Source organism: Lagopus muta, chromosome Z (assembly GCF_023343835.1).
Source record: "Lagopus muta isolate bLagMut1 chromosome Z, bLagMut1 primary, whole genome shotgun sequence".
NCBI lineage: Eukaryota > Metazoa > Chordata > Aves > Galliformes > Phasianidae > Lagopus > Lagopus muta.
Window position 1 is genome coordinate 65,823,939 of NC_064472.1, and position 16,973 is coordinate 65,840,911.

Below are 16,973 nucleotides of genomic sequence, written 5' to 3' on the forward strand. Positions count from 1 at the left end.
CTCTCCAAGTGTCATCCTTATTTTTCAAGAAGGAAGAGACTTTTCTGTACAATAATGATCCCATTTCAGCTGCAAAGCACAAAGCACCACAAACAGGGCTCTCTCGTTGCTGCCCTGTTAAGTCTTAAAGTTTGATTTATTAGTATTAGTACTATAAAGTTCTGTGGTTATGGTTGTCTTTCTGAAAGCTGACTCTGAACACAAATGGGCATGTAAAGCTCTCAGCTGAAATTATTTGAATAAGAAAGGTTGCTAGGTCAGAAAGGTCTGGTGCACACTAGGGTTTCAATGTTAGTGCTTTTTACCTGCTAATATGTTCCTGGCAGGGGAAGGAAGAGGACGTGGCTTGGATGTCTTTCCTGCTTGGGTTTGAGAGTGCTGTGCAGATTTCATTTCACAGTTTATCCGAGGTGCAGAAAATGTTAGGAAAAAAGAACAGCACATACTAAAACGTTCTTCTTTCTCTTTTCAGAGAATGATGAGTTTGGAGATGTACATTGTCATGTGACTGGATCACATGAGGAAGCGCTTTATTACAGACATCAGTTCCATGGTGTTAATTTGAGATGCCTTAATGGCAGGCAAAAACCAGTCATTTCATTTTTGTAAATTGCAGATTTTATCACAGAGTAACAAATGTTGCTGTAATTAGACTTCTGTTTTTATATATATATATGCGTATATATATATACATATATATATAAAAATATATATATATTCTTTACTTTTTTTGTATCAATAACCAGGCTCACACACAGGGTCTGCTGCTAAGTTGCAAACCACCTAGTAAAAGGAGAAATGTATTTGTCATGTTTAGAAAGTGTTAACCACAAAAGGTTGTTTGTTTCTTTTCTCTTCTTCTGTTTCCTTTTTTTTTTTTTCCTTTCAAATTGTAAATAAATAATGTTATGTATCAGTGTGCCTGAACCTTGCGTACCCTTCTGATATTTCCCACAAGCTCTCAGAGAGGCTAACTGTGATGACACTTTGGTACAATGTAGATGTCTATTTGGTGGCTTCTATTAAGATGCATCAGTGTAAAATGTTACTGTATTCGCTGTTTCATTGTAATTGTGTATTGTGAAAAATATACCTTTGGAAGGCATGGGGATCTTAGTACCACAAAAACTGTGTTGTACATAATGTAAAATTTTTAAATGGAAAATAATGAGCATCTGTGAATAATGAAATGTCTTTTTTGATAATCTTGAATGGCAGATAACCAATAGCCTGCATAACAGAAGACATCTGTGATTGTTCTATTACTTGAATAGTCCTGCAGTCTTTTTTTTAATGTTTACAATTATCCAGTTTTAGAAGAGAGACTTTAATGCCATTGCCTGGTTACTTGTTTTATGCTGTAATCTAGTTTATTTTATGTAAAATGTATATTGAATGCTTTCATTTTTATACCTGCCTTAAATAATTTGGCAATCAGAATAAAGAAAAAAAGTTGTTTTTGTACTTTCTTGGTGTCTATGGGCCACTTCAAAAATGTGTGTAGTAGGCGTAGGTAGCAGAGCCTGAAGTTGCCACACAACTCCTAGTCTGTGTCTCAGAAGCATTCCCTGGGACTCAGTTACCAGTGTGCCCAGCAGCGATTCTCTGCCTTCCTTGCTGGGCCTGCAGTGCTGTCTTCTCCCAGGGGCAATGTGGGACCCAAGCAGCAGACCGCTTTCTGTTGACCCCAGAAGGCTTGGAAGAGGCCCATGGTAGACTCAGGTGGCATTTGTGGTACTTGAAAAGGCACTACAGGTTTGCCTTTTTTAGCACAGCTGTGTTACTATAAAATACAGGTGATTTTTGTGTGATATCTGTATTGCCCTCAAAAATAAGCAGGTGCACAAAAATGGAGAACATATAGCTTAAAAGAAAAAGGCCATTGCTGTGCTTAACCATTGGTACCTGTATTACCACAAAATAAATGTATTTTGTGGCCATATCGCCTATGTTGTTATATTGCACTAAACACAGTACACAGGATTACGAAGACACTAATTGTAACTTGAAAAAAAAAGTCAGATTTACTGGTCAGGTTTTTGAGGCTTTAAATTCTATCCTTTCCTACATATCCCAGTTGTATCACCTGTTGAAACTATTTTTTAAAGTTTAATATTGTTTTGGTTTTTTTTTGGCAGGGTGAATTAATGGAAGTTAGAGCTGTTTATGAAGTCCATTCCATTTCTCCCGCCTTGTGAATACTTAATACAGATGGATGAATTAAAGGTCCTCAGCAGACAAGCACACTTGGAGTTTTTATATTGCTATGATGAATCTGCCATTCATATTGCTATAATTGTTTTATTTTTGTAGGCGTAAAATCAGTTCACTTAGTGGCTAGTAGTAAGGCTTGTTGATTTTTAATATACATTATTTGTCTGTGGCTAACTTACATCTTGTTCTGAACACGTTCATAAGGCTCACAGTGCTGACATACCACAAACTAGTTTCATCAGAAATGGGCAGAAAAGGGTGCTTTTTTTGGAGATGGGGATATTGTGAATACAGAACTCCAGAAAAATAAGTGCCTTATGACTTCTATATTAAAAGCCTAGGTGGCTTTTGTACTGAGATATGCCATTGATTTCTTTTCTGTCTAGACTGCTAATGCTTCTGCAGCAAAACAGATCTTACAAATTCACACCATCTGTGATTTTGATTTGGTGTGGCTTAATATTGTGTTGTAGGTAACTGGAATGAATTACTCTGATTGACACAGGGTAAGCAGCAGCTAAAATAATATTTAATGTTATAGCTTTATTATGTCCTTGAAATCTGTAAGAGAGGCTTATGGTCATTGCCATTTATTGTCTTCCTCCACTAAGGTTAATTTTTTCCCTCTATCTTCATAACTTTCCTTTCGATTTAATGCTTTCCACTTCCTTAAAAGCTATGTAACTGGTTCAGTACTCCTCAAAGCCAAAAGCTGTTCAGCTACGTGTCCAAACTTGACATGCAACTGCTGTAATCATCTAATCCCTGTATACCCAAATGATGAGCAGAATTAAACAATAATATGAGGAAGGCAGTTTACAAACCTGGGAACTAAGGGCTGCAGAAGCTGATAGCTGGCAAAGGGCATCTGAAGCAGTGTGGTACAGATCTACTTGTACCTTGGGCAGGGCTTGCATTCCTTGTGACTTGCAACTAACAACCCTACTGCTCTGCTCTTATAGCACCTACTATCAATGAACCTACTCTGTCTTTCATCAAAATGTTGCCAGACATCTCTTAGAGGTGAACTAGGGCTTTGTTATTACACTTACTTCTCTGAGTTTCTAATCTGTCCATGCCATGCAGCTAGAGGAATGAAACGTCTCGTCAGTGGGAGCCCACCACACCAACCCACAAAGCCCAGCCAGGGAGCTATTGCCTGTGATGCTTGCACTGGGAAAAAACAGATGTGAATCGAGAGGCGGTAGGTTGTTTTGTTTTGTTGTTGCTTTTGATCAGTCTTGCAATTCTGGAGGCTGAAATAGGATGGAGATCTAAAAGACAATTGGATGGCTGTCCTAGCTAAACTATTGAAAATGGGGCTCAAGAGAAACATTTTTCCAGTTTTGTATGTGGCCTTGGGGAACACTTAAGAACTTACAGAACTAATTCTGTGCTGTTTCCTGCATCCCTTGCTTCTGAAGGGTGTGTTGCGTGGATGTAATCACTGGGTCATAAGTCTCCAACAAATGCTGGCAGTGCATGTGCCTTCAGTAGGTGTGAGATGAGAGAACACATGAATCCGTACTAGAATGTACCATGTACTGCTGATAGTACAAAAACTGGCATAAAAAAGAGCTTCAGAAGTGCATTTCTGCAGTTCCTCAGCCTGGCTGTTATCAGGGAGGGTGAAAGAATCATGCAAGAAATCTAGTGCTTATTTCCTAGTGGCATCACAATCTTGCCACTGATTGATCACAGCTAACAAATGTACTGTCCTCATCATTCTGCCTCAGAATATCTCACTAAATAATGGTTTGCCGTGTAAGAGCTCTCTTGCTCTTTCACACCTCTCTCCTACTCTTCTCTCTGCTTGACCACTTAACAAGCTCTCAAGCTTTCGTCCATTCAATACCATCAAAACTCAGTCTTCCTGTATGTATTTATGAGATATTGAGATTTATGATCTCAACCCTTGATTACTTCTCTGCCTCTTTCCTTTTATCAACCTCCCTTTCTGAGCTGTTTTTAAATATATCTTATGCTGTGTTAATGCATCCTATTTCTCTTCAGCCTGAAGTGTTGTGGATAGTCTTGTTTCACCGTCATATAGAACAGGTCTTATTTATAGCTCCTTCTGAATAATAGCAATGGATGATTTTAATATAACATAGATGATAGTGTAAGTTCTCCTGAGTAGCTAGAGCAGACCATTATTAACAAGGACATTTTTAGACCATTATTAACTAACAAAAGACGTAACAGTTTTAAAAGGAATTTTGAAACCATCTAATAACACAGGAACTAGAAAAAAATATCAAGCCCATAGAAGCAATTTGATGGTGTAATCAGAGAGAAATGGAGGTATACAGTCATTGCTTAATGAACCAGCTTTGCTTTTATTTAGAAGGAAAACTGTTTTCTTCATTTGTTTCAGTTTTAATCTTTTACGTATCTTTCTATATCAACGCTCCGTAAAATCACCATGAATTATGATTTTCTTTGATGGTTTTACTTACATCAGCATTTCCTAACTTCACATAGTTTTAGCCTTTTCTTTAAGTTTTTTTGTTTTGTTTTGTTTTGTTTTTGAGCAAGTCCTACTTGTTACTTTTACTGAGAAATGCATGAGTATATCATTCAAGAGAAGTCACATTTGACTCGCAGAAGCAGCATAAGCTATCTGCTTCAGTTTAAATGGAAAAACCCCAGGTCATTTTATGTTCTTCACCGCTTTCTTTAGAGCATGAGATTTAGAAAGTCTGTTTTTCATGGAAACTGGAAAACAAAAGAAGTCTAATAACCTGTATATGTTTTTCAGCTCAGTTTCAGGACACCTTTACTGATCCAGAGACCATTTTCTGCCTTACCATAGTGCACACAAAGTCCTTTCTAACCTATCCAGTGTCTTTCAGAAGTTGACTCTGTTATTCTGAGGGAGGGGAAAGCTTTTCAAAGACACTATTTTTCACCTTCTCAACCATTTTAAGGTAGTTTGATGGTTGTAGGAAACCATTAAAATCCTTATAGCGACTCTTAGGAATTGCAACCAGCTAAATAGTGTTCTCAACTCTTAAAATTCTTATCTAGGCTGATAAATGAGCAAACTCAAGGATTTTGCACAGGTAATTATTACTTGCCACTGACAATATTTATCATGTAGAAAAGTTGTTATCCACTGTAACGTCGTAAAGAAGTGCTCTGGGAACTTTGAAAGCAGATGTTATTATAGACAGATGAACTGCTATAGATTAAGGTGATAACTAGTTCTGTTTCAGTAGCTACATGGTGTTTTCAGCAGCTTTGTGAAATATTTTGAGGTGATATAATGGTGTGTGTTAGTTATGTGATTTCCATCATTTGAATTTGCTGATGTAGAACTGTGCTTGTTTGTAGTTTTCAGCATAATGCTTCAGGGTTGCTTTGTGAAACTGAGTAGTATAGTAGCGCCTGATGAAAAAAGAACTGAGGAAGCAACAATTCTCTGAAAGCCTTTTTAAACCCTGAACACAAATTTCAAGGTATGCATGTTGACAGATAGAGTAAATGGTTGCAGTCCTTGGCTGGAGAGGATGGATGGGACCAAGACAGTCCCAAGGAGCCCCTGCCCCAACCTGAATGTGGTGAACCAAGGACCTGCAGTTTGCTGCTGCAAGACTTGTTTTGGAACTATTTCTAATAGAAGAGTATGCAGGAGATGTGCTTCAGTCGAACCCTTGTTAATATTTTCTTAATTAGCCCAGTGCAAGCCAAAACAGTGGAAATAAATAAATAAAGATAAATAGCCCCAGAGTTTTCTGATCAGAGAACCTCCTAGGTAGTACTTGCTGCAGTTTGCATTTATAAAACTTTTGTCCACGTGACACTAGAAATAACTTGAGGGAGGAAGGGAAGATTTTCCTCTCCCCCATGCCTCATGAATGACTGAAAGGGACAGGATTTGCACTTAGTTTTAAAAAGAACTGGCCTTTAATATGCGTGCTGAGTCTGAGTAATTTTCTTGAACAGAACCGGTTTCTACTTGATAAGTCTTCATTCTGCTGTGCTGGCCTTCAGACATCTGCCTACCTTATTCCTTTGAGTATCTGTGTTTCCTTGGTGACAGCAGAAGGAAGCAGATCAAGGACTAGATGGACTGTAGGGATGGCCTGACAGTTCTGCTTTTCCATTGCTTCTGCATGCCAGAGCAAGGCTTTTGTAATTCCTTTTCTCCTCACCTTTCCCTACCTCTGTCTCCAGGTCAGTTTTAAGTGTTTGCAGTGATAAGCCCCATCAAGCTGCTGGTCTTTTAAGCAGAGCTCCAGACAGAAAGGTCATTAAAATGTCAGTGACACAATATGTTTTCCATGCCTTGATTTGGGATGTAACAATTTAATACCAGGCTTTGCCTCAAGTATCTGCTGAGCCCCTTAATGATCTTCCTACTTTCAAATGAACTGGTTTCCTCTAATAGAGAGTTTGCCAAAATCCTCAGCCTCTGTAGATGTCTTGTGACTTACTGATGTCAGATGGCCATTTTACATTTTATGTATTGTAATTTAATGTTGATGAGTAGTTCAGCACCAACATAACATTTTCTCATTCCCTTTCCTCAAAGAGCAGGGGGAGAAAATAGTAAAAAAGGCTGAAGGAGAAGGACAGGGAGATTGTTCCCCAATTGCTGTCATGGGCAAAAGAAGTGTAGCGTAAGACACTGAAGCAATTTGTTGCCAACTAATAACAGACCAGAGCAATGAGAACTAAAAGCAAACAAACTGAACCACCATCTTCCCATCCATATTCTTTGTTCATCTCCCCACAAATGCCACAGAGGAACAGTGGACAGTGGCTGCTGTGGTCAGCCGATAACACTCTATCCCTGCACCTCTCCACGGTCACTCTCCGCCCCTGCTGCACGTGGGTCCCTCCCATTGATGCCATCCTTCCCAATCTGATCCTGCATAAGCCCCCCAGGCAGCAGCTCTCCAAGCACTACTTCTGCACCGTGCCACTCTTCAGGCACTGCTCCCCCAGCCCTCGTGCTGCCCCATGGGCTGCTCTGCCTGGGCTGCAGCTCCAGCCCAGGGCTGCTTCTGTGTGGTACCCACAGCTGTACCTCCTCCAGGCCACATCCACAGCTGCATCAGGGGCTCCTCCATGTCCACATGTGGAGATGCACTCCATGCAGTGCCCATGGGCTGCAGAAAGCTGCTGCTCAGTGTCTGGAGCATCTCTCATCCTCCTGCCCCATCCTCAGGGCACACAGAGCTGCTTCTCTCACACAGCTCGCTGTTCTCTCCCAGCTGCTGTCGAGTGACAATTTTTCCTTTCCTAAACCTGCTGTTCAAGAGTGCAATCAGCACTGCTCATGGCCCAGCTCTGGCAACACTGGGTCTTTTCTGGAGCAGTTGAAGATGTCTCTGATCTGACATGGGACAGTGCTGGGCCCTGCTCACAGAACCCCTGCAGCACTGCCGATACCAAACCTAAGTAGATCATTTGAGTTACATACAGAGAGGGAAGGGAACTATTAAAGGCTTGTCCTGGTGGTTAGGCAGGACAGGACACTTTGACACAGAAGTCACCAAGCCAAAAACTGCTGAATCTGCCCTACAGATTCCAGTGTTAAACTCTACTGAAACAGGAGGATTTGGAGAGTCACAGGTCCAGCAAGATCACCCAAGCAGAATAAAGAACAGTGGCACTACATAAGTCACTAACCAACCTAGGGTGTAGTTAGAAAACACTGATACCGTGAATTGCAGTGCTCTAGTGCATAAAGCTCTGGTGCTGGACAGATGGCTTCCCACAGCTAACATAGAACGTACGTCTTCAGATCCAGTTGGACTGTCCTGAATGCTCAGGCAGCTGCTGTATGCTTACAAGCTGCTGCTGGCTCATGAGTTGTCATCTCAGTACAATTTGATTTCTTCAGAATCACGGGTCTGCAGCAGCAAGAGACACAGTGTTTGTTATGCCACAAGTGGTGGAACTTACTGAGTCCAAACAACTTACAGAAGATGAAGCAGCATAAAGCATGAAGTAGCCTGCAAGCTCAAGCATGGCCATGACAACTTAGTCTATAGAAGACACTATGCTTGTCACATCTCTAATAAATATGCAATTCCCCTATTTCCAAGAGAATGTGATTTCTCTTATTTTTGAACTGCTATACACCAAGGACAGGTCTCTTCGTCTGCCACGTGAAGACAGGAGTTACTGTTCTACAGAGAAAGGGAACATAATTGCAGAGTAGAATATTGTCAGCTAGGAGACTATCCGTCAAATCAGAGGTGTATTTCTGCATTTGCACTCCCAGTTGTGGCAGTAAATTGAAAGCTTTGGTTCTCTGTTTTCTTGTTAAGTAGATCAATTCTCATATTCTTTTGGGGCACATGAAATGGCAGTATTAGATTACTAGCCATCAGTAAGAAGGGCCTATATCTTCTCTCATTAACTGGCTGGTACACATTGTAAGAATCCATCTTGAGTATTTTTCTCAGTGGGAAACCATACTTTTGTTCTTACTAGATCTTTTATTTTGGCTGCTGCATTTTCAAACAGCATGCAACATAGATAAGGGAGATCCCAGCTGAAATCTTCAGGACAGCTTTTCATATGTTTTCAAAATTTGTATCACACTCTCATATTACCTATCCCGGTATTTGACAGAACCAGGCTCTTTCCAGTGGTGCCCAGTGGCAGGACAAAGGCCACAGGATGAAACACTTTGCTGTGTGGATGACAGCAAGCACATTGCAGTGGATGATGGATCAGTGTAACGCAAGCGTATGGAATTGGTTCTGGAGGGGGGGGAGTGGGAGGGATTTATCAGAGCAGTGCAGGACCACTTTGCCACTTGCCCTTTCACACACCCACACCCCTTTCTAGACTGTGGTTATATTTACTCTCCCTTAGTCCCTAGTGATAGCTTCAAGGTTGGATGCTGTTCTTGAATCTCTCTGTTCTAACACCATCAGGAGTAAGTTGCTAGCTAATCACCAAGGAAAAGAGTCTTGCAGGACAAGTTATTCTGGGACAAGTGCAGCTAGTAAAGACAAGTTTTTAATGGCTTTCTGGCCTATTTGGAATTTCATACGTTCAATAATTAGTGAACTTCTTAGTATTTTCCTATTTGAAGTCACTAGTAGGCTGTCTCTCCTATGGCTATTTACAAGTTCTTATGAAATTATAGGTCTTTGAAGCATCTGTCTGTAGTTTAATTGCAACAGACTCAAACGTTATGTGCAAGGGAAGGGCTACGTATAGTTTAATCACAGGAACTGTAAATGAGAGTTGTGTCAGGCTCTCCTCTTGTGTATGTCCTAAACAGTGAAAAAGGCAAACAGCCTAAAGGCAGATGTGAGTGTAACCACATCTATTCCCCTCACAGCAGTGGGGTGACTGGGGCTTCTGTAAGGCCCTATATGTGCAACTGCATCGTGCTCTGCACCACAAGCACAGTGCAGAATGTCTCCAGAGACCACAGCTGTAGTAAAGAGAAGTGGCTGTATTTCATTTGTTTTCTTAGAAGTGTAAAGCCATGAATAACGTGGGAAACTGACATAAGCCTACGTAGCAACTCTTGACTTCTAGATCTGCCAGTAGTCACAAGAATGAATAGTCTCAAATTATTCTGTTACAGAGGTATTTATATGTTTAGCTGTAGGTTTAACGTGGCTTTATTACCATGACACAAGGCACAGGACAGTCTGGATTTAAGAAAAGTTATGGGCATTATTTTTAATGCTTCTGGGTGCCAACAAACAGCAGCGAATATTTCTGCTCTTTTATAATAAGCTAGTTCAGACATAGCAAAAGAAGGAAGGTTTATTTTTGAAAACTGTGAGTAGTCACAACATAATGGTTTCGTTATCTAAATTTCAGTCACAACAAGGACAAAAAAAAAATCCCTCTTGTGCATGCTGAAGAGCTTTTCAGTCCTGAAAAAAACAATACCATATTCACACTAATGTTTGCTTGCATAATATATTGACTGTAGACACACTGGCAGTTTTACATAATAACTTAAAAGCAGTCTTGATCATCTGAAAGGTTATAATTGTTCTTCCCCTTTCCTGAAAGGGTAATGAAAGGACAACTAAAAAGCAGAACTATATAGTTATTTTCTAACTGGCACTAACAAATTTAACCAATTATAGAGTCCATTCTGTAAGCAATGAATGTATGGCTCCCAATTAATCTAGTGTACCTCTAGGCAAGGTCTAAATCAGCTGGATACAGCTAAAGCAATTTGCACACAGCTAAAAGCAAATTGGAAAATAAGTGTTCCACGCTACTGCCTATCTTCCCAAGCCAAATACACAATGGTATGCTGGCAGCAGTGCTCTGTCATGTTATTTGCAACTATCAATTTTAATTATAACAATTATTGATTAGTTGGGAAAGTGAATAACCTAATGTTCAAATGAGATTGGCACAGCTTCTGGGGATCTTTCTTCCCTTTCATGCATACGTCTGTGCAGCATTAAGAAATACTAAGAAGATACCTGCTTCACTTTACTAAGCTTAGCTAACTGTGAAGTTGCAGCAGTGATTTTTGTTGTTATTTTTGTTTACAACACAAGTTGATAAGAATTGAACAAGGGCTCAGTTCAGGACTGCAGGCCAAAAATTCCAAATGTAGGCACGTACCTATTTTCTTACTTAACCACCCAAGCAAATGAGCTGCTTTGTACATGAAGAGTGCTTCTTTTGCCCAATGATTCCAGCTATTTGCTAACCTACTTTTAGAAACAAGCTGCTTCTTTTTGTAGAACAGTGCTTCTCTTGGAAGAGAGAAAAGAGGAAATAGTCCAATCCTAGATGCACTGAAGGTTGTATGAATTTCAGCTAAATAGAGCCAAGAGGAGTATATCCAGAATGGAACAGGGTTTCAACCACAAAAGCTGAACAAAGGTCCAAGCTTTTGGTGCAATGCTCTCCTTTGCTATGTTGCTCAAGACTCAGTATTCACTTGGCGTGATCCAGCAGGCAGACAGCTACTGGGCGCTGCATGCCAAAGACTCCCTCCAGGAGCATTATGGACTGCCTTCTCCAAAGCTGGTGGGCAAAGGGATGTTCCCCTCCATGACTCAGTCTTTTCCAGAACTGAAACCTGTAGCTATTGGGGCAGCTTAATTGGACAACAAGACTTCTCCACCAGATCAAGAGCCAGAGAGCTTGCTAACAGCTCTTGACATCGGAGAACACAAACAAAGCAAAAAATTTCGAAGGTGTTGGAGTGAATCCTGGATGTGCCAATCAGGGGAATGGCCATGTCTTGTAACAAACAGCTTCCTGAGAGAAAAAAAGTGGAACCGTTCACTAGACGTGTGTCTCATTATCTGATCACCTTCAGTGTATGTACGCAATGGATATGATATCTCCTGCTCTGTATCTTGTGTTTCCAAGATCTTTTGCTCAGTGTCAGGACTTAGTATTCTCATTCAAATTATTTTACCCCATATTCCAAAGCTTACAGCAGGCTCTGCTCAATCTTATAAAGGTGTGCTTAAAAACAGAGCCCTGTCCCAGCCTTTTTCTTATTCCTTTTTTTCTCTTCTGTTGCATTAAGGGCAAAAACCAAATAGCAGTTTCCTGCTTAATAATATTTAACAATTTAGCATTGTTGTATCACAGAACCATGAAAAATTACAGTTTACAGTCCCTTAGCTGGCGCAGGACAGTGCAATTCAGTTTGTTAGGCCAGGAATTGATAGTTATTTAAAACATAGTATTAGTATTAAAATTGCTGTGCCTGTCCATAACTTCGGGATCAGAAGCATTCTCCAAAGAACCATGCTCCCACCTACAATAAGTGCTTTTCACTTCAGATTAATATGTCTTCATTTGCCCTGTCACTGTGCAGACAGAGTGCACCTCAAACCAACTGAGGTCAAGTAGGAGTCCAACTAGGCAAATTATTTTTACATTTAGAGAACGTAAGGTCAGTGCACTGGGGGGATTTGAGCACCAAAAAATGTGTAGATGTAGGATTTTATGGATTTCCATAAGTACTATCACAGTGCAATCCAGGGTAGTTAGGTAGTTAGGCATCTGGCAACTGTGCTTGAATGATCTTGAAAATGCTTTTGAAAATGCAGCTGCATTTGCACCAGAAATGTTCAGGCATTGTTGTTTTCTCCCTCTCCTGCTGCCTCAGGTCTGCTGAGATGTCACCCTAGCAGTAAGATGCAAAACTATAAAGTGCAGTAGCCTGCAGGACAGCTGGGAGCCATTCTGCTGACTAAGGCTCTGGGAGGCCAGTGGCCCAGGATGAGTGGCACCATGTCCACTGAGTGCTGGGGACCTGTTTGCTTGGCAGTCTGTGCTGCATGACAGATAAAAGAAGTCAAAGTGAAAACCAGAGAGCATTAGACAAACCATCTCCTGGTTGGCTTGAGGTGGCCACAAGCAAATACATGGGAAAGAGCGAGAAGAAACCCATCTATGCCAGTATTCTCCCACCTTCTGACAGTTTTCTCACCCTCTTTAATTTTTTCTACATAATTATGTACAAACTTTGAATTCAGAGTGCGAGTTCATTCTCCTGTTGGATGCAATATGAACTTCCTGAATTTACAGTGTTCCTTGCCATGGATTTTCCATGTGCACTGCACATTGCATTGAGACCTGCTGACTGCGATGCCTGTTACCTTTATTTGACAAACATTGGACTCTTGAACTGAAAATCACAGCATACAATTTCTCTAATCACCTTCCCTCTGTGTCTCTTGTGATCTTTAGACTTAAATGTGTTTTCTCGTAAGTGCTCTTTTTTTCACACTGACAGCCAAACTAATTGTTGTGGGGTTTTTTTTTTTGTTTTGTTTTGCTTTGTTTTGTTTTGTTTTCCCTGTTTTCCTTTTCTCCTCTGTATGGAGTCTTTAAATCATCCTTATCACCTTCTTGAACATTCTCTGAATGTCATTTACTATTGTAGAGGCAAATATCCATCTTTCCATGGTGAGAACTCCCCATTTATTTCCATCCTTTACCTCCTGAGTTTTAGGCAGTTACATCTCTATTTGTGCATTTATTCTGGTGAATTTCCTTAAAAAACATAGTGTAGTGGTTTCAGAATTAATTTCCTTTGTGAAGGATCATGTGATGCTGCATTTTGGATTTGTGTGAAAAGTGGTGTTGCAAACTCAACAATACTTCTGTTATTGGAGAGCAGTAGTAGCACAGAGCCAAGGTCTTTTCTGCATCTGGTGCTGCCCTGCCAGCCAGGAGCTGGGGATGCACAAGGAGAAGGGAGGGGATACATCAAGGACAGCTGACCTAGACTGGATGATGGGATGTCTCATACACTATCATGGGAGAGGTGCTCAAAGTGAAGCATTTGCTTTCCCAAGAAACCACTATGTGTGATGAGCCGTGCTTTCCTGGAATTTCTGCCTGTTGATGGGAAGTATTGAATGAATACCTTATTTTGCTTTGTGTGGCTTTTGCTTTACCTAGTAACCTGTCTTTATCTCAACCCATGAGTTCTTGCACTTTTACCTTTCTGATTCTCTCCCTCATCCCACCTGGGGTGAGTGAGGGAGTGGCTGGGTAGCAGCTGCCTGCTGGGTTAAACCAACTCAGTATAAGGCACGAAAGGTTTGAGGTGATGACAGTTTTAGTTGGAGTGTAGAGATGTTATAGCTGTTTAGCTGCTAATTGGCAGGTTCCTGTGCTTGTCGTGGGGCTTGCTTGCCTTATTGTATGCTAGAGTTCAGTGCTTGTTAGTGACTGCTTTTGCTTCTGCCATTTGCTGTACTCCCTTAGCATCTTGCTTTGCTGTGCCTGGGAACATTTGGTAATAGTATGTGCCTGGGCTGTCAAGTGGATGGGGTATCACTGCTTTTCCTGTGCTGCTGTATTGGACAGGCTAGGATTCCAGTATGGCTTGAGTCAGAAGAACTGTGGCCCGTGGATGAGTCCACATGGAAACATGTACATCTCAGTGTGTCTGTGGCTATGGTACAGCAGGTGCACCTTGTAGTGTTCATGTCTGTGGATATGGTCATACCAGAATACTTTGAACCATTTGTCTGAGTGGATAAGAACATTATACAGTAGGTATCTGAAGGTTCTATGGCCAACGGATGAAGCCATGCCGGAGTAGGTACACTTTGAAAGGATTGTAGTCAATGGACACTCCCAAACTGGAAGGGACAAGGAGAGAAGTTCTTTGCAATGTTAAATGCTTTGGCTTGATTTGAATAGTCAAGGAGTGGAGATTGTAATAGTAATAATAAGTCTTTAAATTGTTGTAACTCTTTATTTAAGTTACACGTTATAAGGACATTCTATAGCAGGAACCACTTGAATCAATGGAAGATGAACCTCACAAGGAGCAGTGCAAGTACAGCAGTGACTCAACATGAATTGTCTTTGGCACCCAGTAACTCCATGCAACACACTGCTTCTGCTGTCCTGAGCATCCACCGAAACAGACAGAAGCTAAGTCGTGGACTAAAAGAACTCAGTGGACATTTTATGGATGTGATATATCTGTGTATCAACTGAAAGGTTGTAACTAATGAGAATGTATTGGAAAGTGTAGGACATGAGCATGACGTGAGTGATATGGAATAAGGGGTGGATATTGTCATAGTTTTGTCTGAAATTGAGTCTTTTTTTTTTTTTTTTTTTTAAAGACTGATTTTATGCTTTTTTGCTTGTTTTTTTGTTTTCAAAAATAGTGGGGATAAATCAACAATATTTTAGTTGTTGCAAAGCAGTACTTACACAGAGCCAAGGACTTTTCAGCTTCTCACACCACCCTGCCAGTGAGGAGCTGGAGGTACACAAGAAGCTGAGAGGGAACACCCCAATTGATCAAAGGGATATTCCATACCATGTAGTGTCATGCTCATCAATAAAATACTGAGTAAATAAAGAGGGAGGGTGGGATGTTGGGAATAATGGAGTTTGTATTCCCAAGAAACCATTACATGTAATGAGCCCTGCTTTCCTGGAAGTGGCTGAACATCTGCCTGCCAATGGGAAGCAGTGAATGAATTCCTTATTTTGCTTTGCTTGTGCACATTGCTTTTGCTTTACCTAGTAAACTGTCTTTATGTCAACCTATGAGGTCTTGCACTTTTACCTTTTTGATTTTTCTCCCTCATTCCGCATAGGGAGAGTTGTGTTACTTAGCTCCCTGTTGGGGTTAAATCACAACATGGTGAAAATCTCTGTCAAAAGCCTTTTGGAAAGCCCACTAAACAATATTGTTTGTGTGAGCTGGTTTTCCATTTTGTCCCCTGGAAGACTGTCAAGACAAACTAAGGCAGAATTTCTCCTGCCAGAAACTCTACACAGAAGCCAAATCCAGAAGAGCATTTTGTGTTTGCATACAGCAGGAAAGAGAAGTCATGAGCACTTCAACATTTTAATCTAGTACTGTGAACTGTAATGTGATTTCATACAGGCCTGTGTCATACTAACAGGCAATGCCTGAGTAACATCTGATTTGGCACTGTAAATCCAGTAGTGTTCAGGATTCAAACTATCATAATTATAGACTCACTAGTAGTGCACTGCCCAGTTCATCTAGTTCGCATTCAGTGAGCTAATGACTTTTTTATTGCTATAGCAGCATTCAATCAGAATTCACACAGCTAAACCCATGAGGGAATTTTGGCCGTGCCTAACTAGAATTCACACAGCTAGTTTATAGAATAGGCAGCGTATTATTAAGAAATTACAGGTTCTTTTAGATTGCCAAGAAGTAATTCACTGCCTACGAAGTGTCTCAGGTGGCAAGGTTAACCAAAAACAGTGCAAAGCAGTTGCAAAAAACTAAGAGTGATGCAGCCAGGCCACAAGTACACTAAATTATAAATTAAGCTCTTTAGAGATTACTAAATTTCCCAGAGGAATTCTCAGCATAGCCAAGTGTGTGAGCATTACACAACAGGATTCCCTACTTGAGAGAAAAGAGTTTCAGCCCATCAACTGATCCCAAGAAGCAACCCACATCTAACTTGTCTACAATAGTGTCTTCCCTAATATTCCCTCTCCCTTAAGCCATTTTATTTCTTATTCTGCCGGAGGACCTCATTACATAACTCTGTTCTGCTTAATGTAAAATTCTCTCTCCTGACTTTTAAAATTATGGGCTAAAAAATCAGAATGCATGCTCAGTGAGAGGGTGGTTGCACGTTAAAGGTGAGTAACTTTTGGGATGGAGGCATGTTTTGGTGTTACAGTGAGCGCATAATGAGCAAAGTTTACCTAAAGAATGCTATCTTGTCAAGAAATAATGGACTCTTGGCTGAGGGGTAGCAGGTAACAGTTTTTTGGTGCCTTGGCATCACCAAATCCCCATCCTGGTACTGTTTTTCTTAGAATCAGTACATCATGTGCACCTGATGTTACCAACATCTAAGGTTGCCTAGGGAGCTACTATGGATCACAGAACCTGGCTTCAGAGTCTCCAATTTGCTCCACCATCTGTGCCATTTTATGGCATACAAACTGTATTCAGCTTCATACTCCTGTGAACAGTTTGTATCTTGGTTTCCAGTGAACAATGCTATACCTTAAGCAGCTATTCCACAAGCTAGAACAGAGCAGGTGAGACACAACTGTCTTAGAACACTTCACAGAAGACAGACAACTTAGGAAGGTGAGAATCATGCACCAACAGCGGTATGTTCTTAAACCCACCTCAGTGTTGAGCTCCTAGAATCACAGAACACTCAATCTGAGGTAAGTCAGATCAGAGGAGGTTGCTCAGGGCTGCATCCTTATGGGTTTTAAGCAATTTAAAGGATGCAAATCCCACACCTCTCCAGTTCTCTCTTCCAGTGATTCACCACATTTATGGTGAAAACTGTGTG

At 40.7% G+C, this 16,973-nt stretch overlaps 1 protein-coding gene across 6 annotated transcripts in view; it reads left to right on the forward strand.

Moving 5' to 3' along the window:
• ZNF608 (zinc finger protein 608) overlaps positions 1–15,212 on the forward strand; it is a 101,414-nt gene extending 86,202 nt beyond the window's left edge. For 3 of the 6 annotated variants that reach the window (XM_048930608.1, XM_048930607.1, XM_048930614.1), the window contains one exon: positions 473–15,212. In XM_048930608.1, the coding sequence (XP_048786565.1) occupies positions 473–609 (137 nt within the window). In that variant the 3' untranslated portion in view covers positions 610–15,212. The remainder of the gene's footprint in view (positions 1–472) is intronic. The other 3 variants (XM_048930609.1, XM_048930613.1, XM_048930610.1) reach the window with 2 other exon arrangements.
• Positions 15,213–16,973: the final 1,761 nt, after the last annotated feature.